Source organism: Pyricularia oryzae, chromosome 4 (genome assembly GCF_000002495.2).
Source record: "Pyricularia oryzae 70-15 chromosome 4, whole genome shotgun sequence".
Taxonomy (NCBI): domain Eukaryota; kingdom Fungi; phylum Ascomycota; class Sordariomycetes; order Magnaporthales; family Pyriculariaceae; genus Pyricularia; species Pyricularia oryzae.
In genome coordinates, this window is record NC_017851.1 from 500,278 (window position 1) to 524,677 (window position 24,400).

A 24,400-nucleotide genomic window follows, 5' to 3' on the forward strand; every position below is an offset into this window, starting at 1 on the left:
TAGGTTGGCAGAAGGAGAAAGCCGCTGGAGGTGTGCCGGTAGTTCGATCCCCACTGCCCGGCACTGCCCCTAACCCCTGACATTGAAACACCGAAATTTATTTTGAGACTGCTGAATGAACTCTGATTGCCGAGACCCGGGCTGTCAACCAGCCAAGCAACCAACTTCATTGCTTCTTATTCTGTTGATCGTTTGACTCAAGTTACGAAAGTAGGCTGAATGAGATCTATAAGCCAGTTGACAGGGACGGGCGCACGTCCCCTCAAAAAGTGACAATGCATACGCAATCGCATGCGGACATGCGGATAATAATCTGACAAGAGTCACAAGACTTGTCTTGCATAGCAAAAGCTCCCTAGGACCGCTGGTCAGGATCTCTGCAGCACCCCGCATTCCAAAGAGCAGCACAACCGGGAATTTCTACATAGTATAGCAAGATCACGTCATCTCTTGTTGGCTTTCTCTTTTCTCAATCGTTGGAAACAAAAGATTCATTTTAAAATTTTCAAATTTTTATTATTTTTATTTTCTTTCTACATATAATGGTACACGCAGATCATGCCAGAGACAACCAAGAAACAGCTCAAAGGTTCAAACCCTTGCCCCGGCAAAAGTCCACGATCCCCTGACCACCACCCGGCCCCATGTCGCACACGGGCAGGTTGAACAGGCAGGGGGTCTTCTTGTCCACGGGGATGGCCGTGTCGACAAAGGGGTTGAGGAGCTGCACCTTGCCGTTGTCGTCAAAGCACTTGGCCACGTCGAGCAGGAACTGCTGCTTGTCGATGCCGTACTTGTTGGCCAGCTTGTCGACGACGTCGGTCGCCGGCAGGGCCTTGTCGCCGTCGGCGCGCAGGATCAGGTTCTGCGTGAGGAAGCCGTTGTCGTCGGGGCCCGTGCACGCCGACACGGACGCGCCCGCGGCGTCCTCGTCGCACGAGTCCAGCCCGATGGTGCGCGAGACGAAAACGCGCTGCGACGTCAGCGCCAGCCCGACCGCGTAGACGGTCAGGGCGTCCAGCACGCGCCCCGATACGTCCTGCTCCGTCACGTTCTGGCGCGCCCCCAGGAACTCGCCGTCGGCCAGGATCGTGGCCAGCCCCGCGTCCTTGTCGAGGAGCGGCGCGTTGAGCGTCGCGGTCAGCGCCTTGGACACCGACGCCTGGTACGCCTTGACCACGTCGCCGAGCGAGCTGGCGATGCCGCTCCAGCTCAGGAACTTGTCGGGCTGCGCGGGCGGCTTGGTCATGCCGGCGATGAAGCGCACGGCCTGCGTGCCGCCCGTCACGACGGTTTTGATGTCGCCCGTGACGGGGATGGAGCCCAGTATGGTGGCAAACATGGTGAGGATGTTGTTGAGCGGCGTGACGTCGTCGCGCGGCTGGGTGATGAAGTCATTGGAGATGGCGGGTAGTTGCAAGCTCAAGATGCTCGAGGCGAACGTGATGGCCGTGTTGAGCGAGTTCATGTAGCTGTTCCAGTTTTGCGCAGCCACGAGGATATACCAGTCCGGCAGCTCTACGGGCGTGCACGGCTGTCCGGCGTTGCAAAAGCTGTCGAGGCCGCAGAAGAAGTTGGGCGCGCCAAAGGTACCGGCCAGCTCCTGCACCGTGTTGCTGGTGCCCGTGACCTTGGCCGCCGCCGCGGTCAGGACGTCGTTGATCTTGAGCTTGGTCCAGGTGTCCGGGCTGAGAGGGTCCGACGCGCAGCCTGCGGTGAGGTCTTCGGGCTTTGCGGCCGGGGCAGCCGGGGCCGCCTTGGCTGGGGTGGTGGCCTTGGGCGCTGGACTGGCTTTGGGTGGTGCTTTGGCCTGGGGCAGGGCCACCGCGGACCCGGTGAGGGCCAGCGTGAAAATGAGTGCGAGACGCATTGCTCAATGTGAATAAAAGAGTAACTAGCGTAAAAGAAGGTAAGAATGGAGCACAGGCAGACCAGGCCAGACAGGAACCAAGGGAGAAAAAAAAAGAAAGAAAGAAAATAAAAAATAAATGGAATCGGATGAGAAAAGAACCCCTGGGTCAAAATACAGTAGAAAGTAGATTGTGGCAAAAATCTCACCTCCAGCCAAGCCGAGCTGTTGGGGGCTGCAACTCTTATATTCGACGTACCGCATGTACCTCTTTCAGGTCGACCGCCAACGATGGACCACATATCGCATTGCATCGCCTCAATCATGCAAAGCAACCTCCTCCGCCCCGCTCATCAGGCTGTTAGGGGGGAACGGGTGGCGCGGAGAGCCGTCTGCACCGGGTGACGATTTTTGTCCCAGAACATGTTAGCTCCCCGACGTGTGGTCCGCTTGGCAGCTGCTCCGAGTGGAGAGGCGGATCAAAATGGTGGACCGTGTGATGGGTTGGCGAGCTTCATCACTCATCAAGAATCCATTCTGGCACGAGGGGGGCACTGGTTTTTTTTTTTTTTCGACCCCTATTTTATTTATGGATTCGCGTCGCGATCGCGAAATTGGGCGCGCCTCAATTTGCGGCTTGCCAAAAAAACCAAGGGGAGGAGTCGGAATCCTTTGTTACAACTTTAAAACTCCTAACCTGGTAGCCGGGTTTGGCGGTGGGACATTGCCATAAGCGACAGCGATGGGGAAAAGAGAAAGTTTAAGGAAATTGCACTTTCGCATGCAGTTGCCAGGGCTGGGAGCCTGGGCAAATACATATTTCGGGCGGTTACCAATGTGCAGACGAACAAAGGGTCATGTTATATAGCCCAACGATTCCTTGACCAGCACTCAATTCACTCCATTTGAAGCCCAGACAGCCGATGTCTGCACTCTGCACTGGGCGCTTGTTGAATCGGCCACCACGCACGCAGGGCAGGGTCCAACAGGTGAATCGCCGGTGGCAGTCAAGAAGGTCACATAGCTTGATTCCATCGAGAGAACTCTGCACTTCAGGGCCGGCCTGTGCAGTGCGTTGGAAGTTGGAAGTCGGGAATAGCTTTATGCGATGCGCAGTTGTGCCTGGCTGGGGTCAATGCATGGCCAGGCAGATTTTGGGTGCCATTCTGGGGGACACGAGTCGCAAAACTGTCGATAAGGAACTGGATCTGCCGATTTGGTTGCTGGCAGGGCTAGAGAATTGTGGGCTACAGAATATAACCTTATTAACGGGCGTTCTTGTCAAGCAGTGATCAGCGGTGACTTTTGGTGATCAGCATTCACATTAGGGTTCAACCCAGTATATTTCCAGTACAGATCAACACTCATAATCCTGAGCTTAAACGCAAATTCGACCCAATATCTAAGATCCTATAACGACGGCCCAGACGGGTTTCTTCCTACCTACCGACCTATATACCTGCCTATTTACCCACCCATTTTCCTATCCATTTACCTATTTTCCTACCTGCCTGTCTATTTATATGCTATTCGTCAAAACTCGACCCGTCTTGAAGGCTAGTCTATTTCTAGAAGGTGAATACTTGGTGCGGGGCGACTGCGCACGGTAAAAGTGACTGCCAACTACATATCGAAAATGACAGCCTGCCATGAACGCCCTATTACATTTGCTAACGAACGGGATTTTTTTTGTGTTAGCGTACATCACAACGAAGGTCTCGACAAGCGCGACCAAAGCAAGCTGGCGGTGCCGTGCGCTTGGGCAATCCCGAGTCAAGCCCAGTGCCCGAGTCAGGCGAACCGTCCCTGCGAACAGACTGGACAGGGTCAGAGGTTTCGAAAGACGAGGTAGCGGTCAACCAAGACGTTGCGACAAGGAATTTTTCAAACCCAACATCGAAAGCGATAGCGCCATAAAGTTGTCTGTCGTCCCGTCGCCGGCAGTCCCTCTCACAGTAGTGGTATCTTGCGTCTTTGGGAGAGAACAAGATGAGAGCGTAAACGATTCGGCGTCTTGATCCATCGTTGGTGCCAAGACGCGCCTGTTTGGTGTGGGAATTGTATCCAACATCTTTGAGCTGATGAAACTCGCACTAGTCCATCCCCCTGCATGAATGGGAGGCAGTCAAGTGCGGTGCATTCCTGCATGCTTGACCTCAAAGCTCCGAGGTCCCCGAAAGAAAAGAATATTTAATAATTAAGGCACAATATAAGCAGTGAAAGGAAATACAGGTCGCCACCTGTGCATCATGTATTATCAAGTGGCTGCGTCGAATGGCGGCGTTTTTCTTTTCACGGTTCGATGGAGCGACAGTGTTTGACCATGAAGATGCGAACCACTGTGGTGCTTTGTTTACTTTTGCAAGGATATCAGAAGAAAGAATCTTCCTGTGCCTGAGTGCCCTCGATGGAGCTTCTCGGGACTTTCCACCTCGCCCGTTCGATGTTACTGTCAAAAGCTCGCAGCTTAAAGAATTGTGTGCCACTATGCAAGCTGGCCCCCATTTCCGCCCTGTTCTTTGATCACTACGGCGACATCCTTCGCCAAGGCTGTTCTCAAGCTGCGAGAGGGGTGGGTGGCTCCTCGGAGTACTAAGGAAACCCGAGTCATGATCCCCTACATTCGGGCGTAACCCGTCCGACCTGGCAGTTATTCGCGAACCCCGTCGGCATGAGCTGATGGGACAAACTTCAAATGTAACAGCGGCCATATCGGGTTTGGCAAACCCATTCGGGATTGGGAATGCAAACCCCACCAGCGATGCTGATTGATAAGATGAAAGCCCGGGAATACGCCCGACGCTTCCGAGTGCTACATACCCTGCATACGGGATCTACCTACCAGAGGCAACGGCATCCCACTCTGGGCAGGCATCTTTGGATCGGGGTTTAACTTGAATGTGTCGGACGTCTTCCGGGACGCCTTTCCCTGCGGCTCAATGCTAAAGAATGGCGTTGTGGCCTGCCGCTGCTGGGGTGCCAATGTGACCTTGGTACAGAATATTGGGGAGCAGGTCCTGCGGACATGACTGCGCTTTAGATGCCGTTTGTAATGGACAGGATTTCCATGCTGTGGACAACACGGCCACTAAAACAAGAGGCTTTCCTCTATCATTTGGCGGGTGAGTCGCCAGCTGGAATCTTCCCACGACAGGTTGATTGATTGGTACATTGTGCTTTCATCAAGTAGTAAATTGCATGAATCAGTCGTTAAGTTTACTATAGAAGACCTCAATCTGCTCTGAATACCTTTTGGCCGTAAAAATGGGTAAATTTGGAGAAACAACAATTTCATACTCAGTAGACAGACAGTAGACAGGTAGGTAGGCAAGCGGGTATGAAGGTATGCATGGAGGTGGGTATGGAGGTGGGTATGGAGGTCGCAGTTAACCTCGTCGAGTGAGTGACCTACCTGCTGCGTCACCTCCATTATGCTTATTCATACCCCCGAGAAACTGAGTCTGCGGCTTACCAGAAGCCGTGTGAAACAGTTGGTCTGTGATCGCCGTCACTTCTGTTCGCTTAGGCGTCCATTAGGGTTATTTTAGTTGTCTTATCTCGACAGACCAGCAAAGCCCCCGCGGATAAAGGCATTTCGTCACCAAAGCTAGAATTGCATCGTACCCCATCGTGTCAGGCCGTAGGACCAGCCTTCATCTTTTGGCACTGCAGCTGGAACTCTCGTTCGACACCCTCAGAGAGCTCGTGGACTCCCGAGTTTGTCTTGACCTATGATCGTGATTCGAGAGTCTCCACCTTTAACTACCAGGCACCTACCAACCTTGCTGTGCTTACCTGCACACATTTTCCTGCCTGCCTACCTAACTATTTATATCCTGCTTGTCCGAAGCTGCCCAGTGCTTGACGAGAATCCTTTCTGATTTATCAAATGCCTGTCCCTACCTTTACAGTACGGTTTTGCTAACTTGTCGTAACGCAACAGGTGGCCCAAGATATTTACTCCCACTATGGAGCTCCTTTTGCAGGATCAATATGGCTCGACACTCTGCCGCGGTCACTTTCTAGTGTCGAGCCGCAGGGGATCACAGTCATGTCGATGCTCCCAGATATCAGGGTAGCCAGTGACAAAGGTGTTGCTGCTTGCATGGACCAGGTTGCTCTGGCGGATGGCGCCATGCCGACGTCATTCATAGGGACATGCTGTTCGATGACTTGGCCGGAATTCGTGGATTCTCTCACAGAATCCATGCGATGCTACAAGCAGTGTGTGGCCGCCCTCGACTTGGCCTGTGAATTCGTCACCCACTGGCGTCACAACGTGGAGCTCATGGAAATACTGGGCCCCATGACGATTGGCGGTTGCCAAAGCAAGGAGTGCGACATTTTGTTCCTCGAAATGGGCACAAATCGGTATACTGGGCTCGATTTCATCGAATACGAGCTAAGCATAGTGAAGCCTTGACGAATCATGTAGGGGGTTTTTATCAAGCAGTCAATTTGGGGGTTGCGCCCAGTCCCACATCGCCGGCCAAACGAGGCTTTTACCAACCACAATCTTTACCCTACTTACCTACCTCTACCTCCTTGTCTACCTCTTCGTCTGCCTCGTCTAACTCCTTGTATACCTCTTTGTGTTACCAAGCTACTCGCCTGTTTTCTCGCCTGCGTGCCTGCCTACCTCCTCCCGAATAATGACCACTAAAAGTGGCTGCTCGATAAGGCGTCCATCATCTAGTGGCTCATGACTAACTCATAGATTACCGAGAACCTTGCTTAATCATGTCACTTTTTCGGCCGCGTGGACCCGAATGTGAAAATTGTGTACGCCGGAATGGCTGAGAGAACATCCTTGTCATTACTGTTGGCATCGGCCTAGCTGCGCAGGTGCACGGGCAGGGACGCGCAGCTCGAAAGCATCATCAAAATTCGTCAATTCGGACAACGGACAACGCGCACGGTCCTGTTTGCAGCAGGCCTTTCTTTAGAAAGACCGAAGACGTCTTTTTCCCCACAGGATTCCGTGGCCGATTCTATGAGGAATGACATTGGCGTGAATTTGCACCATGCAATTTGCACCATGCAAACATATCATCACAGATGCAGGGCAAAACTCTAGTAGTCGTGTTTTTATGCCCCAGTCCCCAAGGACCAGGACGTTTTCCTTGGATTCTTATTCTTTCTCGAATATGATACATATTAGATGCATATTATCAACCTGTCTAGAAAACGCCGTACCAATGTTTTGTAAGCCAAAATTAGAAAATGACACAAAAAAATGTCAAGAGGAAAAAAAATCGTAGGAGAAGGTTTCAAGAAACCCTCTCCCACTCAAATACGGCCTGCAAACCGTTCTTTCTTTCTTCTCGTCCAGGCCCCCAGAATTAGGTATCAACGTAGATCAGCTAGCTGATAGAAGCTCATGTGAGGCAATTGACCACACAGCCTGAGTGGCACTATTGCCGTAGCATGCATCACATGACCCCCCCGTAGCATACGCCCAAAGCGATTCTCACATGTCATCGCCGGGTGCCTCGACACCAGAGCGCCATCTATTGATCGTAGTTCAGGTAAGTCTCCGGCGTCGCCGGCCATACCTCAGGGCCCTCGATGATCGCCATGGCCATGCCACCCTCGAGATGGGTCTGGATATGGCAGTGCATCAGCCAGGGGCCCGGGTCGGAGGAGAAGTAGCGGACGGCGATCCAGCTGGGCTGCACGACGGCGGGCACGCTCTGGAACGAGTCGCGCTTGGGCGGGTTCTGCAGGTTGAAGCGGCCCGGGTTGGCACGCGCGGCCTCGGCGACCGTGTTCCAGGTGAAGTTGCCCTGGCCGGAGCCGATGAGGTACATGTGCGTGCCGTGCTTGTGGACGGGGTGCGGGGGAGTCGGGAAGGTGGACGACTCGAAGATGAAGTCGACCCAGGTGTTGTTCCTCGTCGTGATGGTGGTGCCGTCCTGGCGGTTGACCGGGGGCTTGAACAGCACCGGGTAGGCATCGTCGGCGTTGAGGGGGTAGATGGTGTCGTTGAGCGCCCACTTGTAGGCGCTGCCGTCGTGGCGGAGCTGCATCTTGAAGGTCTGGGCGACCGTCTGTCCCGGGGGGTCGGCCGGGTACTGGCGCTGGTTGTTCTGGCTGAAAAAGGTGACGCTCTGGCTTGTGCCCTGTCCGACGTCGTTGATGTAGGGCGTCGAGCTGGCGCCGGGCAGCTGGCGGCGGACGTTGGAGGGGGCGGGGGAGCTGCCGCTGGCGCTAGTGGCGTTGGCGCTCGTGGGGGTGATGAAATTGTCTGAGCCGTCGGCCGTCTCGGCGGAGTTGGCTCCTAGGATGCGGACAGTGGCAGTCACGCTCATCATCTGGATGACGGAGTTGGAGGCGACGCGGAGGGTGTAGTCGCCGGGCCTGTCGACCTTGACCAGGACCGAGTAGCGGTCGGCGTTGCTGACGGAGATGGCCTGGACCAACTGCGGCTGGATGTAGCCACCGTCGACAGCATAAACGTACATGGGGTGCTCGTCCATCGAGACAGCAGCGTTGACGAGACCAAACGTGCCGACAATGTCAAAGGCTTGCCAGTACTCGGTTGCGCCTGCAGCCTGTTTGACTTTGATAACACTTTGCTGACCCTGGGTTGGTGTGCAAACATCAAAGACCTCCTTGGGAATCGCCGAGAGGTTTCCGGGCATGTTCCGGGCAAAGGTCATTTGCACAGCCTTGGCTGGGAGACATCTGTTTAGGTTGCTCTATGTTAGTGTCGTGAAAAAAAGATTGATCAAGGCACCACTCTGAATGGCAATGCTATTTACCCCTTGGCGGTCATCTGCTGCATGTTGGCAGTCTGCAGGAATCGTCTTTGGATGCCGTTCGTAAGCTGGTTAATCTTTTGCTGAGACCAGCAGTTGACCTGGCCCTTGCCGTTGACGAGAAGGGAGTCGTAGCAAGGCGTCTCGAGCTTGGAGTCGACGTTTATCTGCCAGGCATCCATGGACTTGAGGTGTCGCCAGTCGGAGAGGATGATGGGCTGAACGTTGCGCACGGCGGTCCGCATCGCAGCGAGCTGGGAGGCGTTCCGGGCGATCAGGCTGAGCGAGTCTTGCGTGGTGTTGCTCGGGTGGATGAGGATACCGCCGTACAAGCCATCGTCAATCTGGCCGCGTGCGTGGGCGTGGTACCAATAGCTGCCGTACTGTTCCGCCTTCCACTTGTAGGTGAAATTCTTGCCGGGCATGATGTAGCGCTGCGTGAGGCCCGGTACGCCATCTGACCACGGGGTACCTTTTTGCTCAATACCTGATGTGAGGGTTAGGGTCGGTCAGCCAAAAAATAGTCCTATCAAAACAAGTCCGACATCAGATGATGGGGCGTACGTACCATGCCAGTGGATGGTTGTGTTGAAAGGCATCTGGTTGGTGACGACAATCTCTATGTTGTCTCCCTGGTTTGCCTCAACGACCGGCCCAGGAAACCTTCCGTTGATGAAGGCCATCTCACGCTCGAAACCATCCGGGGACCCCTTTTCCCAAGTGATGGTGTATTCGAACTTGCGGGGCTTGTCACCGACATCCTCAATATCGGCAGCCACGAGTGGCAGTGCCAATGGGAGAGCCCACACGAGGCTCTGGATCAGATGCATGCTTGAAAGGAGCCTTCCGCTATGCCTGTCTCGTCGGGTGGTTGCGTGCCGACACTTGAGTAAACGACAAGGTCGAGATCCCCTGCGGCTAAAGCTGGCAGCAAGGCAGGAATAGATAGTAGAGGGAGAGGGTGTGTGTGGCTCTTTTTGTCAGCTTCAGCTGCGTGATGGCTGACTGAGAAGACCGAAAAAGCCTTTGGGATGGAGCGAGAATGCGAGGTTAAGTATAGACTCCCAGATGCCACAATCTTGACGCGACTTGCCTCATCGGGGGGTCGGCGGCTCCATGGACGAGGGCCGAGAGTCGCCTCCCGCTATGCAGCAGTGGCATGACATCCAGGAGGCTATTTTCGTTGTCATACGCGGGAAAAAGGTGCCATGGCTGGTACTCCCGTATCTTGGCGCCTCCGCAGCACTTGCGTACCAAGCCACTCGTCCATACAAACGGACGTCGTCGCCCGAAGGCTGCAGAGATCGATTGGCGTGCGTGTCACTCAAAAAAAAAAAAAAAAAAAAAGATTGCTTGGTTTACACGCACATGTTTGCTATTGGACATGGTATGGCTGGGTCGCCACGGCATGCACACAATATGCACCTCTGCTTGGGCTGCAGGCTGTGCGGTGGTTGTTGGAATTAAAGATTAGCAGACGGTAGAGTCGGAGTTTCTTGCCGTGACCGACGCTGCTGGACGCGCAGCTAGCGGTCGAAGCTCAGGGGTCTGATCTTTTGGCCTGCCACTTGAGCCCTGGGGAAAATTTACGCCAGTCGCGGCCTGCAAATAAGCCAAGAGTGCACATAATGCTTTGCAATATCTGGGTACTCGACAAAAATTTCATGTGGCAATTGAAACTTGTCTCTCCATCTACGTTGTATCATCGCGAGGATAAACAGTTGAAAAGAGTGCATCTCCATGTTTGGGAAAGTTTCTCCGATCGAGATAGCCCGAAGAATACCTATGCTGACAATGCAGCCCGGCTGTCCCAGTACGACGCGTCAAAATCTAAAATTGAGCACGAGGGAAGCAATCCGCGATGTTGGGACCAACTACGACGACATCGTGCGATTTGCGAGTAAGCAATTGTTCCTAGCCTGCCACCCGAGGAGTCGTCTGGAGAGTGTGGTTATCTGCGCTACCGATTGTAGTTATCATTGACGTGATTACCAAGAATATCCCGCAGAAACCGGCGTTACTTGACCAGTTTCTGCAGTCACCTTGCTAGTAGTATTTGATCTTTGGCGCGTTTTGCAAAGGGCTTGAAACCTGGTAGCAACATGAAGACGCCGTCAGCTCCGGCTAACAAGAACAAGCATCTGTCCCGGCCGCTTGGGTATGCGACGCTAGATTAGTCTACTCCTAAGCAAATAACTACTGGCTAGTGGCCGGCTGGGCGATTCCGCTTGGGGCAGGGACACGAATGCCAGCTGTAGATATATGTAGGTACTCTCCAATGGATGCAATTGGCCAATAGAAGCATCAATTTAACACCAGGTTAGAGAAGCGGAGACATCGGCATGAGAGGATATGTGCATATCGACATCCTATCTCGGTTAATGACTGACATGTGCTCTGGAGACAGATGACAGGAGCAGAATACAGGTCGGTGACTGTCGACGAGCGCAGTGTTCGGGCCGTGCTTTGGAAATTCGGGCTGGGCAGGCAAATCTTGGTGTGCACCTGACGCGGCGCCAAAAAAAAACTCCCAAGGACCGAGCGCGTCGGGCAGAGATGGATATTCTCCGGTGCGTAGGCTACTTGGTTGCCCGTGGTGTTGGGGATCAATCACATGCAAGACGAGAGCGATTGACTTAATATTGCACCTAGGTGGATGGTGTGTTTTTTTCTGACTGCTCGATCAATCATGAAGCGACAAACAAACGTGCATCAAGATAACTCGTAAGTTGCAGCAGGTTGTACGATATATTAGACTCGGCAGCCAGCGGTTGGACAGAGTAAGCACCTTCTCCACTGCTGCTGGACTTTAAAGTATTCGGACTAAACTTTTACCTGGATTTAGAATAGAATGGGATCCGGTGGTATGCTGTCACTGCTTGCAAGTGTGATATGTGGTGAAATGGTAAGTTTTCTCTGCAATGTCCAGAACAAAAATGAGGAGATAAAGAGAAAAGTTGAAACAGACAACGACATTGGACGGGTCCCATCTGCAATTTCCATTCCTGGCCAAGGGTGGGTCGGCGGGGTACAGAATTGCCAGCCCAGGCAGGCATGATCCAGACGACGATAATCAGTTGTAAGTGTAGAACATTCCGACAACATTGTACCAGAACGGGTTGCCAAGACAATAATCTGCGATTCGAGCAGAGCGAGCCCGAGACAGACAGATCGAGCGAAAAAAACGATTCAATATTCCCAATTCAGTCCCGTCTTTGTTGATTTTAATCATGGCAGATGACAGTTGAAGTTTTTGCCAGTTACTGTTAGTGGGGTGCTTTCCGACAGGCCTACAGGGTGGCAAGGGTGGCTAAAGGTGGTGGGGTACTTTTATCACGTGGAGGATTGAAGGAAAAGGTTTCTTGCAGGCACCTTGATTGCCCGAGATGAGTCAATTGCAATTGACTCAATGCCAACTTCCTGCTTCACCAATCACAGCAGATTCTCGCACGTCAGTCTCGCGTTCCCGTCTCGCCAGCATGCCCTCTAGCAACGTTTCCATAGTAGGTCGATCTTGGACGGCAAACATTCGTCGTCCGCCCTTGTTTTCGTAATCGAGACTGGCAAACAAAAAATTCAGCAGAAATGCTCACGCCAAGATGCGCCGTCGTTTCGCTTCGATTGCGTTCCCAATGCCAAGTCGGAAAGGCAAGGCGAGAGGGCGACAAGCTTCAAAATCAACAGATGCCATCCAATTTTCCCACCAGGCTGGGCAGGGCAAACGTTTCACAGGACATCCAGTAAACGAAAAAGAACGCGCGGTGAAGCTGACATCTAGGTTTCATCAACAGCAGCCAACAGCCGCCTGGGTTAGGTACCTACGCATCGCCGCCAAGATTACCGTGCCAGGGCGCGACCATCCTTTAGCTCCTCCACTAACGTTGACGCTCTGCGCTGCGCTGCGCTGCACTTGACTGCAGAATCGCTCGCGCATGTTTGCTGTGCCGGGAGACTGGGAGCCTGCCGAGTAGATGTTTTGATGGTGCTGGGAAATATGCTTATATGGATCTCCGCTGTGCTTACATTTCGCGTCGATTGCGGTCTATCAGTCGGATGCTAGACGGGAAACTTCAATACCCACTTTATGCACAGGCAAGCAGCGAGGTTGTAGGATTCGTATCAAGGTGCCACTACGTTTCTTCTTTTTCGCTTCCTTGTGCTCATTTCTCTATTTTTGCGCATTTTTCTTTTTTTTTCGTTCATCTCCATCATCTCTGCTCAGCTACGCATTCGCATTCTTTGCAGATATATCTGGTGTTCTCCCGAAAAACAAGCGGTGGCCACAACCATCTCAACTTCTTTTCTCCACCAAGTCCGAGACCTTGATCGCCACCTCCTGCCATCATCACCCAGATTGTGCAGATCCTGCGGACTACCCCCATCTGTTGGCAGACGTCGGACCATTCCTAGTCCTTGTCGGATGGGAAGTGACAAGGCCGCCACTGTTCCCACTGCCCGGCCTCTGTGCTATCATATATGATGGTATATCTTGGTTCGTTGACTCAGACCACATGTCCTACTCGATTTCCTTTGCCACGTTCAGAACCTGCCCACACGTTTCCGTTTTGTTTCGAGCGTGGTGGTGCACACATACAATCCCAGCTCCGCGGCCTCGCGGGTTCCGCAGTTCGCAAACTTCAGCAACCTGAACCATTTTTGTGGTTTGAATTTCAGGGGTTTGCTTCGATTCGACTGGAATGCTCTTTCACGTCAACCCGAAGCTCTGGCCGACTGTTCTCAATGTCAGAGGTTGATCTCGGTGCCTGTAAGTTGTCGATCTACTTTATTTCGGCCTGCCCGTCATATGTTCGCGCCAGGCGGCCTAGCCTAGAACTTTCACGAGTCGTCTGACAAGTTGAAAACTTTTCACTTCCTGCATGCAGCTGTCATGAAATTTGTTTTTGCTGTTCACGAAGCTCGCTAACGTCAATTCTACGTCAAGTTGGACGTAGCTTGACGTCAATCCAGCATCGCTACTAAAAACTAACTCAAGTGAGTTGGCACTAACGTCAATGATTCTTGAGTTTTGAGCTGCATAATGACGGGTTCGCCGTCGTCGGGAAACGATGCAATAGCTTGCATTTTCCCAAAAAAAAGGCTTCAGCTGGCAGCCGTGATAACGTTCATGATCGACATCTGCGTCCTCATGTCTACACCCCCTTACCGCTTCCCAATCTTTATCCCAGGAGACTCGGACCACCAGTTGGTATTGTATACGTCAGTCTACAATTTCACATGTCTTTATTGTGAGTTTTTTCTTGGATCACCACGACTATTAACTTCTTGCCGTGCTGGCTGGCCCAAGGTCCCTTTTGCAGACGTGCAATCTCAAGTGAGAAGTTGGCACCTATATCCAAATGGTTCCCCCTGGCCATCACGATCTGTCCAATGTCTGTATACTTTGTCAGATTGTTTGGCGCCAGACCATTTCTGATGGTTTTGCAGAGACCATTATGGGATCAAACCAATGACTTGAGACAGCAGTGGTGATATCTCCTCCAAAGAGGGCTGAATGCGGAGTTCTCCTAGTCATGTCCGAAGTCAAGATCTTTTTTCTTGGCGCCCCTTAGGCAGGGTTAAGCTTTCGCCGACTAGTCCAGAATAGGAATAAACATTTTGGCGACTTGGGATGGGCGGCGCCTACGCTCGCAAATGGAAGAAGAATCCATAGCAGAGTTCAGGAACAGTTTGACACGCCCTGAAGCAAGTTTCTCTAGCTTAACTTCGCGTGGCCTACCTTGGGATAAAGATGATTCTAAACTGAATCGTGCTGATAGCTGTTGATCGTAGCCACACCTTTCCTAGTCGAGAGGCAAAAGGTCAGGATCCCGGGCGAGGAATTCCGGCAGGAAGCCCTCATATTGGCCAATTCCGTGACAAAGTGGGCTGGTCCACCTCGAGTCCTGGACAGAATCCCTCCTTGGCATCTGATACTGATAGCGAGGCACCGCATGCTAACCTTGTTCTGGTTGCCATGGGACTGAAAACTAGCCTAATGTGGCAAATAGTCAATCAAGACGTGTGCAAGAGCCTCATGGCGAATTACCAATCTTTACAAACGTCGCCGACATCCGATCACCAGGTCTTGGCAGGGACCGGACCGGGACAACAACGATCAACGTCGCTTAGCAACAGCGCCACTTTGCTATATGTCAGAAGGCGATTGACGGGCCGATTGACTCGCCTTCCTGTTTCGTAAAGATCCAGGCGGACTCTGGGGGGGAAGGGAAAAAGAAATGTCCAAGTCCTTTTGTGCTGGACTATCCTGAATCCCGTGGGAGTATCAGCTCTCCTGTGCCATCTCTTCCGGAAATGTCATGTACGCCACTGCCTGCAATTTCTTTTGCATATCTGTTCGAGTATCAGCTCCCACTACCTCCACCGTGATAGCACCACCGCCCCCGCCTTTTTTGCGCTTGGTTCACCGTTTTCCACTCCGGTGGCTTGGCTCACCACCAAGCAAGCTAGCCAAGGGGAAACAAAAAGAAGCAAACATCAAGAAAAAAAGGGACCATGTCGCCTCTCAACGACACGCTACGGCAGCGGGTTCAAGGTCGTCCCCACACGAGGCTCAACACGACGGGCCTGTCCTTTCCAGATTCCTCCCCGCTTAGCGACACCGACCTCGAAGGCCTCGCCCTGTTGGATGACCTCAACTCCACGGCCGGCTTTGATGAGCGGGCGGCGCGGGAGGTGGAGACCGGCCTCTGGGTCCTGATCGGCCTGTCGGCGCTGTTCCTAGGCTTGAGACAGTACTGCAAACGCAAGAACCCCACCTCCAAACTCCGCTGGGAAGATGCTGTCCTGGCGGCATCATGGGTTAGTGCCATGAGCCCTCTTGATTTTTTTTCCCTTGTGGTCCAAGTTTTTAAGACTGTGATTTCTCAGACCGCAAAAAACAAAAAAACAAAAAAAAAAGAATGAAATGCTTGAGAAAAAAACCATCCAGCTGACGGATCTCGTACCATGATAAACCCCACCTCCCCCTGATGAAGATGATGCTCCTACTAAACGGGGCCCTGACGACCCTCCTCATACACATGGGGCTGGGCTCGCCAAACTTTGCGCTCACGCCCGACAACGTCGAGGACGTGGCGCTCCTGGGCCTGTCGTCGCTCACCACGGGCATCGTGTCGCAGGCCTGGTCCAAGACGTCGTTCGCCATGACGCTCCTCCGCATGACCGAGGGCTGGTGGCACCACGTGGTCTTGATCTCCATCGTGACCGTCAACGTCTTCTTTGGCGTCTCCGCCACCCTCTTTTGGGTCGGCTGCGACCCGGTCGAGAAGCGATGGAAGCCCCTGACCCCTGGAAGGTGCGACGATGGTGCCCTCGACCGCGCCACCACCTTTGGGGTCATTGTGAGCGGTAAGCAAGTGTTCTCCCCCCGTGACCGCGTTTATGATGGGTTGCTGCTGCTGCGCTGGTGGAGGAGGCTGAAGGGGGACAAAAAGCTAATTTCTTTTTTGTGATTTTTCATGTCGGTTAGTCTACTCCGGGCTGGTTGACATCTTGTTGTCTATTCTGCCGTGGCCCATCTTGCTCAAGTGGACCAAGAAGACGTCGTCGAAGCACCATCTATCTAATAATGAAAAGATTGGCGTCGCCATCGCCATGAGCATTGGCATATTGTACGTGAGACCTTGCAAGTTGCCACTCTTTTTTGACCAAAGAAAAAAGCTAACAACAACTACAAAACAGTGCCGGCATCACCGCCTTTGTCAAGGCCAGATACATGACGTCCTTTTACAACCCCAGCATCGACCTGGGCGACGACGTGGGACGGCTGACGACGTGGTCCGCGGCCGAGACGGCGGTGACCATCATGGCGTCGAGCATCCCCGTGCTGCGGGTGCTGGTGCGCGACGTGGCCAACAAGGAGGGCCGGCGGCTGGCGTCGACGCTGGCCTCGTCGCGCCTGGCCCACCACCCCAAGCGCACCTCGAGCTTCCTCTCGCAGAAGCGGCCGCTGACCTCGCCGTCGACGCCGTCCACGCCCACCACGCCGCGGCCGCTGGTCGACACCCACGACGACGTGCTCGTGCCCCGTGTCGCCGCCTCGTCCCCCGTCAAGCACTTTAGCCGGCCGCTGCCGCTGCTGCCGCACCAGATGGAGGACCGGTCCCGCAGCCGCCGCGAGGGCTGGTACGTGCTGCGCGAGAACGTGGGCGGCCGCCGCGCCGACGCGGGCCTGGGGGCCAGGGCCGCCTCGTTGCAGGACCGGCGGCGTAGCAGCAGGGGGGTGGCGGTTCGGGGCTGGTTGAGAAGCGACGGGGAAAAAAAAAACACCCCGTCGTGGAGGGTTCAGGCAAGAGTCTGAAGTTTTTGGGCCGCCCCCCGGTCCTGTGGGTCCACGACGAACGAAAGAGGGAGAGTGGAAAGTGCCCAACTGCCGGAGACGGCTTGGGTCTTGCCATATGCGATCTAGCATCGTTAGAGTCTATCTGTTGTTTTGGGATCATGATTTTTGTTTGGGGAGCAAGCTTTAGATACCAAGTTGAACACATTTTTTTTCTCCTATGACTGTTTGGGGGTCAAGGTTGGCAAAATGCAGTGAGCGGCGAGGAGCGCCGAAAGGCAAAGATTGGTTGTTATGGCATCACGTCGAGGTAGATTCCGACGGTCTTGCTCCGGGGGGTGGGCGCGGGCGCACCGTGGATGGCGTGTTTGATAAACAGCGCAACCGCCAAGGCCTTGGCTACCCTTATATGTATCGTTTGCCCGAAATAGTAATTACCAGGTGAGAGATCTAGTCTCGACCAATCACTCGACAAAGCCGCTTTGTGCAGGATGCGTGTCGTGCTCGGATATTTGTCAAGTCTGCACGTGGACATGTGTCTCCTTTCGGAAGGTGTTTTTTGTCTCTCTTTTTTTGTTTTCTTCTCTGTTCGTATTCGCCCACTCGCGAACGCATCTTTTCCTGTTTTTTTTTTTTTTTTTTTTTTTTTTTTTTTGTTCAACCTGTAGTTCAATTACAAAAGGAAAAATCTCTGCCCGACCTGCATAACTGCCGACAGGTCACAGGTTGCAAATAAAAAATAAAATAGAAAACAAAAACATCTTGACAGCTTGGATGTTTTTTCTCCGCAGCAAATCACAAAGCGATGCTGTTACTTTGCATCTACCGGGCCGGGCGGTGGGGAAGAAACGGGATGGGATGCCGAGAGGGGTCTTTTTTTCTTCCTCTTCTTCCTGTCTGTCTTCATAGCATTTTTCAGACGCCGAGACATTGTGAATTGAGTTTTGCATTGTCGTAGGCATCGCATTCTCTCTCCGCCAATTCTTTTTTGTATTTGCCTTTGCTCAGTGTCTCAAAATTCCCCATTCGCCTATTGTTACCCTGCAGTCTTGCAATTTCATCCAACCTAACCCCCGTGCGGGGGAAACCAAGTGGCTGCGCCTTGTAGGGCCGTATAGTTTGAGACGGCGCATGCGATCGGCTTTGGGCGCAAATATTGGGGGGCACTAAAAGGGATGACGGAGCTCGCGGGCGGTCTAGGGAAGCAGTTCGTTTCTTTTTTTCTTCATGTACGTTGTTTTAAATACTGTACCGTAGGCAGAGGAGCGGGGAAGGCTCCAACGAAAAAAAAAGCAGTTCGAATCGTCTCAAAAAATAGTTCGGGGCCTACAGTACCGTTATTGTTCTTAACCGTCAACTTGCTTCACAAAACGCCCAAGATCACTAACTGAAGCTGTGCTGTTAGTGTTGCTCCAAAACGGCAAGGGAAATTCCGTCTTTTTTGACGAGAGGGGTTCGCGGTCTTGTCTTTTCATGGGCTGCCAAGCCGAGATCTTGAAGTGACAGTGCTGATGTCATGGCCTGACTTTGAGTACCCAATTGTCTTCCCCTCACGCGGGGCATGTCAAGTCGTCTTGAAGTCTTGGCGATAGGGTTCAGTATAGACGAACGGCGAAGTAGCGAAAAGTCGAGAAGAAAGAGCACAGCAAGCACAGCAAGCACAGGTAGCCAGGTCTAGTCTTGCAGCGATGCTTTACCCGTCAACCACGTACTGTGTACGTTTTTGTTGGGACGCTCACAAAGTATACCTCAAGACTGAAAACACACACAGTGTTCCTTTGCCCAGTGATTACATTTCCCTAGCTTTTTTTGTCTTTATTCTTTTCCGCTTGCTCGGCGGCCTTTGCGTTTGCAGTAGAGTCTGGAACCTGAGGGACCCTTTCCGGAATGCGGAGAAGCTTCGGGAGCTTGGACTCATCTAGTCTTTTGCTGCCGGTGAGATGCTATGTTTGTCATGGACGGATCGGGAAACCCTCAGACAAAGTGGTGTGCTTACAACGCAAAAGGGGTCCTCTGTCTATGGGAGCTTTGGGCGCTTGCCGGCGTCAAACATGCACTTCATGCAGTACCTTGACCATCAAACCGACAGGAGCTGCATCTTTTTTTTGTTCCATTATGCAGGTAGCTTTGACAATGCAGCAAAAAAGGGTCTATTTTGCCATGTGTGAAAAACAAGGTTTTTTGATATCGATGTTTCTTTTTTTCTTTCCGTCGTTGACGAACAGTCCAGACCCAGACGTTGCATGGCATCAACGTCTGTACGATACGTGGTTAATGCAAACCGCGCAAGGTTTCTTTGTGTCTGCATTTGCAAGAAACCCAAAAAGAATGGACAAACTGCTCCCCCGCTCAATTCCCTCCTACAGCAAACCCAAGGGCTGGGCTTCTGAAGAAAAAAAAATCCCAACAAATACGGGCTTCTCTATGCCTCGCGTTCCGATTTGCTCGAGGGGGTGCGGGATCTGGGCTGTCTGGATGAAGCCGCAACGGTCCAATGAAACCGAAACCGCGGCCGCCTGAACGCTGCAGGATAGGATACTCTTGTGAGGAATTTTGTCCTCGTTCGCTCTTTTGACATTCACAGTGCAGGATTCATTGCATCTTTTTTTTTCCTCTCCTTCCTTCGGCATCGAACCGCTTTGGCTTTTTGTGTTTTGCTTCCGCCGGGTTCCCCTCCCGGTCAAGTAGGAGTAAAACAAGAACCAGCAGAGGGAAACAAGGGACTAACAGTATGGGAAAAAAACTCACAGTGGCGATGCGGTTCGGGGATATGCCAAGACGCGAGGCGTTACGGCCATAGGCAGCCTGTTTGAGTTGGGGAGGATACTTTTTTTTTTTTCTTTCCTGGCATGGATGGGTAAGCCCACTTGGACGTGCGGAGGATGGGGAAACTCGTTGGGGTCTGGATGAAATGGGCAGAGCTTAGTGTGGCTCTAGAAGGCAAAGACGAAAGATGAGAAAGGGATAAGTTGGCTGTTGGCTGTGAGAGATTCGAGTATTTAAAGGGGTCGATCACGCCATCGAAGTCACCAGAGTCTTTTTGTATCACACCAGCACTCAACTCATCCAACAGTCAAACGAACAACAGTAGTTTGACTTCTTCACAACCTTATAACCTAACTTACTCTCCAGACTTTGGGACAAAAAACCCCCAAGGTCACTTTCCCTCCCTCTTCAACAAGCTTTTCCCAGCTTATTTTCTTTTTTTTCCCTCCCACCAAAATGGGTGACATGAGCCGCTTCCCCGAGGGCCGCCAGGTCTCCATCGACCCCTATGCGCTGGTGTCGGCCATCATGGGCAGCCAGGTGCGCAGCGGGGAGGCGTCGACGGCGACGGAGCGCGAGTACGACGACCTCGTGGACGTCCGGCGCGGCGAGGAGCACAACGACGAGGAGACGCAGATGAACGAGGGCCGCGGGCCGCGCCCGGACCAGGCGCCCAAGAACGTCTGCATCGGGGCGGCCAACCCCTACGCCATCGTGGAGGCGATGCTCGGGCGGCGCATCGACAAGTACAACACGCAGGTGACGGAGCTCATGGCCAACGTGCTGCAGACGGACTACGACGAGCTCTTTGACATGAAGCACCACTCGCTGCTGTACGCGGGCCTCCGGCTCAACGAGAAGGAGCGCAAGGCGGAGCGGTTTACGCAAAAGGACATGAAGATCCTGGACGAGAGGGACCTGGTGACGCCGGACCTGTCGCGGGTGCAGCGCATCAAGGACCTGGAGCGCATCGGCATCAGCGACGTGGACAACATCAAGGTCAAGGTGGCCAGGCTGCAGAACGGCAAGCTCAGGCTGGTGCTGCACGCGCACCAGCTGGGCAGGACCGTGACCAACCGGGAGGTGACGCGGTCGCTCAACGAGCTCATCACGCCCTTCCGGCGACACCACGGCGACAGCAGGGGAGGCCGGTGGACGCCGCCCAACGGATCGTGGCGCGACATGTACGACTACTTCTTCCAGATGTTCAACCGGCGGCTGGTCGAGGACGTGAACCAGTTCCGCATCGGCAAGGAGTACAACATGAACGCGCTGGGCCAGGTCACGGTCAACAACAAGCCCTTTACCGCCTACAACCGCTTCGACGACCCGCAGCAGGGCTGCAGCACCAACAGCTGGCTCATCGCCGCGCTCTTCTCCGTCTACTGGTCGGACCCCTGCTCCATCAACCGCGACACGCGCCTGTACGGCAGCGACCGCCACCGACGCAGCGGCGGGGGCTGCGGCAGGAGGTCGAGCGGCAGCGACGAGGACAGCGGAGAGGACGAGCGGGACCGGAGCGAGGGCCAGAGGCGGGTGCTGAGCATCAAGTTCCACGACAAGGGCGGCGACAACAACAACAAGACGCAGATCGTCGACGTCAACTACGAGATCCCCATGAACAACTCCAACAACGAGCCGCTGTACTGCCGCGCGTCGGACGGCGCCGACATCTGGCCGTCGCTGTACGAGAAGGCGTTCGCCAAGTGGATCACGGGCACCGACAGCGACCAGCCCGACATCACGCAGACGCACTGCGGCGACCCCATCAAGGCCATGGCGCAGATCAACGGCCGCGAGCCGCTGTACTACCACTGCGAGAGGCACAACGCCGCCGACCTAGTCGGCCTGGTGCGCCACAACTGCGTCAACTTCAAGACCATCAACCCCATGACCGCCTTCACCCACGCCACCGGCGACCAGTTCCGCGGCGCAAACATCGTCGCCAACCACGCCTACTCCGTCCTGGGCTACGCCATCCTCGGCGGCCGCCAGTACATGGTCCTGCGCAACCCCTGGGGCGTCTCCGAGCCTCAGGGTCTGAGCAGCTACCCGGGCCTGGTCTCGCGCGTCGAGACCGACTTTTGGACCCCGGCTGCCCTGCTCGACCACGGCGGTCTCTTTGCCCTCGAGGCCGAGGCCTTTAAGCGCTGCTTTGACTACATTGGTGTTGCCAAGTAAGCCATGCTTGCCATGGTCCAAGTGGCCACCTCGGAATTTTAGGATAATATTTTCCTGGGTTTGGGTTATTGGGGGGTGTTTTCTGGTTTTCTTCTGGTATTGGTTTGACTTATTCAACCAAAAAAAGTTCTCCCCTGGGAAAAAAAAAGGGTTCAAAAAAGTTGTGGAAAAAAAAAAGTGTTTGCAAAAAGCAATATCCCCCCGTCACTACCTTGAATGTATCTACTTGACAGCTGTTGATGGATGGTATTTGGGTATGGACTGGGTCAGCCTTGATGGGATCTGGTCAGGTCGGTTAGCTAGGTGGTCTATAGCTTGAATCTGACGTCCTCTCCTTAATCATGTTTTCTTCAGAAGTGTTGTTGCTGTGACTCGGAGTTAGACTAGTCTAGTCTAGTCTAGTCTAGTCTCCAATAACCATGACCCCCGCGAATAGGGCGGACCCCGCATCAGGGAGCGCGAGTCGAGGGTTATGTGGGTTTCTAGCCAAAACCCGACGCCAAGGAACTGATATGGTGTGGAGGCTTTGAGTCCAACATGCTTGTTGACATGCAACACCGTAGCTCACAATACACACCACCCTACTTTTAGGCAAGAAAATAATTATTGGCAAAGAAGATACTTTTTTGGATATGGTTAGATGTTATCTATCGAGTTTCTTCTACCAATCATACATTCCCGACTACAATACCCGCTCTGCTCTAGACTAGAACCAGGCGAGACTAGCACATTTTTCCAGTACTAAACTAATATGCAGCTACTCCAAATCCACCGGGACGCCTTTAACCCGATTTCCCGGCTTCAGTCCCGACAACGGAACTCCCCCATACAATCCCCCGCATTTCCCACTCACCTCTCGTTCCACAAGTCCCACATCCGGCCTTGGCTTCAAACACAACCGTCCCAGAGCCAAGGTGCAATGCCATACCGTACCGCCCTCCCGGCTCCGCGCCAGCAATAACCACACCGCGACACGCGTCCCCTCCAACCCCTGGCATGGCCGACTTGTTCCAAGAAACCTTAATAACAAGAACCTGGCAGCGGGTGTATTCCCGCCGCTAGGCTTTCGTCTCTTTTGTTGCTAGTCAAGAGACAAGATTTTCCCAAAAACGGACAAGCAGACGTATTTTTTGCAAACTCGGTTTCTTGCACCTGCAGGAACCAGACGAAAGAGAAAAAGCATTCATCTAGAAGAAAAGAAACAAAAGAAGAAAAAAAACGGACGCACAGGCAAAAAGAAACCCACAAGCACAAACACACCACACCCAACCATGTCAGCCCAGAACAAACCCACGATCCTCATAACCGGCGCCTCGGGCATGATCGGCCCGCTTCTCGCCGCCCGGCTCCTGTCCACCGACACGCACCGCGTGGTGCTCACCGACGTGGTCGCCCCGACCGTGCCGCCGTCGGTCGCGCACCCCGAAAACGCCGTGTGCATCCAGGCGGACCTGACCAACCCGGCGGCGCTGGAAGCGCTCGTGGCGGCCAGCCAGCCGCTGACCGCCGCGTTCGTCTTCCACGGCATCATGTCGGCGGGGTCGGAGGCGGACCCGGCGCTGGCGATGCGCGTCAACTTTGACGCGACGCGGGCGCTGCTCACGCACCTGGCCTCGACGAACCGCGGGCTGCGCGTGGTCTACGCCAGCTCCAACGCCGTCTACGGCACGCCGCTGCCGGACCTCGTCACGCCCGCGACCACGCCCACGCCGACGGGCACCTACGGCGCCACCAAGTACCTGTGCGAGGTGCTGGTCAACGACATGACGCGCCGCGGGCTCGTCGACGCCTACAGCGTGCGCTTCCCCACCGTGTCGGTGCGGCCCGGCGCGCCCTCCAACGCCGCCTCGGCTTTCCTGTCCGGCATCATCCGCGAGCCCCTGGCCGGCCTGCCCTGCGTCGTGCCCATCGCCGACCGCGCCTTTCGCGCCACCCTGTGCACGCCGCGCGTCTGCGTCGAGAACCTCGTCCGCGTCCTGGGCTGGCCCGCCGACAAGCTGCCGCCGCACACGCGCGCGCTCAACTTCCCCGGCATCGTGAGCAGCGTGCAGGAGATGCTGGATGCGCTGGTGAGGTATGGCGGCGAGGACAAGGCCGGGCTGGTCAGCTTTGAGGAGGACGAGGTCAAGGGGAGGTTGTTGAGGAGCTGGGCGTGGAACCTGGATTATTCGAGAGAGCTTGGCTTGGGCCTGGTGCAGGATGAGAATACCGATCAGTTGGTGCGGGAGTATGTTGAGAGCTTGAAGAAGTGACGTGGTTGTGATCAAGGTGTTTGGGCTGTTGCAGAAAGAGCGAGCGAGCTGCATGGCATCTCATGGCATTGTGCGGTAGCGATCGGACGGGATATGCGATTTCTTTTGTTCGTGGCTATATACAAAAGATACCCGTAGCATGGCCTTTATTGCTCCCGAAAACGCTGTAGAAACTGCTGCTGCTCTCATCGGTGAATCGTGATGGATTTGTTATAACAGATACAAGGTGTCGTTGTTGACAAGGATACCCTGGCTATATTTAGACCCGTTGCTTTCCAAGGTATAACAACCC

General features: G+C 53.9%; 9 protein-coding genes across 9 annotated transcripts; 4 read left to right on the forward strand and 5 right to left on the reverse strand.

The window, feature by feature from the left end:
* Positions 1 to 583: 583 nt before the first annotated feature.
* On the reverse strand, positions 584 to 1,870 carry MGG_08521 (uncharacterized protein; the record flags this gene model as incomplete). Its single annotated transcript, XM_003715975.1, has 1 exon — positions 584 to 1,870. One exon carries the CDS (start codon positions 1,868 to 1,870, stop codon positions 584 to 586), a length of 1,287 nt encoding a protein of 428 aa, XP_003716023.1.
* A 4,030-nt stretch (positions 1,871 to 5,900) lies between these two features.
* Positions 5,901 to 6,272, forward strand: MGG_08522 (uncharacterized protein; the record flags this gene model as incomplete). Its single annotated transcript, XM_003715976.1, has 1 exon — positions 5,901 to 6,272. The coding sequence occupies one exon, from the start codon at positions 5,901 to 5,903 to the stop codon at positions 6,270 to 6,272; it is 372 nt and encodes a 123-aa protein (XP_003716024.1).
* Positions 6,273 to 7,359: 1,087 nt separating this feature from the next.
* MGG_08523 (laccase-1) lies at positions 7,360 to 9,515 on the reverse strand (the record flags this gene model as incomplete). Its single annotated transcript, XM_003715977.1, has 3 exons — positions 9,179 to 9,515; positions 8,614 to 9,097; positions 7,360 to 8,536 (listed from the first exon to the last, which is right to left on the reverse strand). Exons 1-3 carry the CDS (start codon positions 9,438 to 9,440, stop codon positions 7,360 to 7,362), a joined length of 1,923 nt encoding a protein of 640 aa, XP_003716025.1. The 5' UTR covers positions 9,441 to 9,515.
* A 2,501-nt stretch (positions 9,516 to 12,016) lies between these two features.
* On the reverse strand, positions 12,017 to 12,544 carry MGG_17029 (uncharacterized protein; the record flags this gene model as incomplete). Its single annotated transcript, XM_003715978.1, has 2 exons — positions 12,017 to 12,096; positions 12,433 to 12,544. The coding sequence occupies 2 exons, from the start codon at positions 12,542 to 12,544 to the stop codon at positions 12,017 to 12,019; spliced, it is 192 nt and encodes a 63-aa protein (XP_003716026.1).
* Positions 12,545 to 12,828: 284 nt separating this feature from the next.
* MGG_17030 (uncharacterized protein) lies at positions 12,829 to 13,264 on the reverse strand (the record flags this gene model as incomplete). The annotated part of the gene is made up of 2 exons (XM_003715979.1): positions 12,829 to 13,077; positions 13,205 to 13,264. The coding sequence occupies 2 exons, from the start codon at positions 13,262 to 13,264 to the stop codon at positions 12,829 to 12,831; spliced, it is 309 nt and encodes a 102-aa protein (XP_003716027.1).
* A 1,813-nt stretch (positions 13,265 to 15,077) lies between these two features.
* On the forward strand, positions 15,078 to 17,004 carry MGG_08525 (uncharacterized protein). The gene is made up of 4 exons (XM_003715980.1): positions 15,078 to 15,429; positions 15,606 to 15,978; positions 16,100 to 16,241; positions 16,312 to 17,004. Exons 1-4 carry the CDS (start codon positions 15,124 to 15,126, stop codon positions 16,928 to 16,930), a joined length of 1,440 nt encoding a protein of 479 aa, XP_003716028.1. The 5' UTR covers positions 15,078 to 15,123; the 3' UTR covers positions 16,931 to 17,004.
* A 3,127-nt stretch (positions 17,005 to 20,131) lies between these two features.
* Positions 20,132 to 21,856, forward strand: MGG_08526 (uncharacterized protein; the record flags this gene model as incomplete). Its single annotated transcript, XM_003715981.1, has 1 exon — positions 20,132 to 21,856. One exon carries the CDS (start codon positions 20,132 to 20,134, stop codon positions 21,854 to 21,856), a length of 1,725 nt encoding a protein of 574 aa, XP_003716029.1.
* Positions 21,857 to 22,557: 701 nt separating this feature from the next.
* Positions 22,558 to 22,854, reverse strand: MGG_17031 (uncharacterized protein; the record flags this gene model as incomplete). Its single annotated transcript, XM_003715982.1, has 2 exons — positions 22,558 to 22,562; positions 22,710 to 22,854. The coding sequence occupies 2 exons, from the start codon at positions 22,852 to 22,854 to the stop codon at positions 22,558 to 22,560; spliced, it is 150 nt and encodes a 49-aa protein (XP_003716030.1).
* MGG_08527 (uncharacterized protein) lies at positions 22,723 to 24,310 on the forward strand (the record flags this gene model as incomplete). The annotated part of the gene is made up of 2 exons (XM_003715983.1): positions 22,723 to 24,083; positions 24,247 to 24,310. Exons 1-2 carry the CDS (start codon positions 23,128 to 23,130, stop codon positions 24,308 to 24,310), a joined length of 1,020 nt encoding a protein of 339 aa, XP_003716031.1. The 5' UTR covers positions 22,723 to 23,127.
* Positions 24,311 to 24,400: the final 90 nt, after the last annotated feature.

What these genes read in the sequence shown, in the direction of transcription:
- MGG_08525 (XM_003715980.1), top strand. Translation starts at nt 15,124, where the DNA reads ATGTCGCCTCTCAACGACACGCTACGGCAGCGGGTTCAAGGTCGTCCC. An exon ending in CTTTGGGGTCATTGTGAGCG is followed by an intron (nt 15,979 to 16,099) that starts GTAAGCAAGTGT and finishes CATGTCGGTTAG; the next exon opens with TCTACTCCGGGCTGGTTGAC. An exon ending in GCCATGAGCATTGGCATATT is followed by an intron (nt 16,242 to 16,311) that starts GTACGTGAGACC and finishes ACTACAAAACAG; the next exon opens with TGCCGGCATCACCGCCTTTG.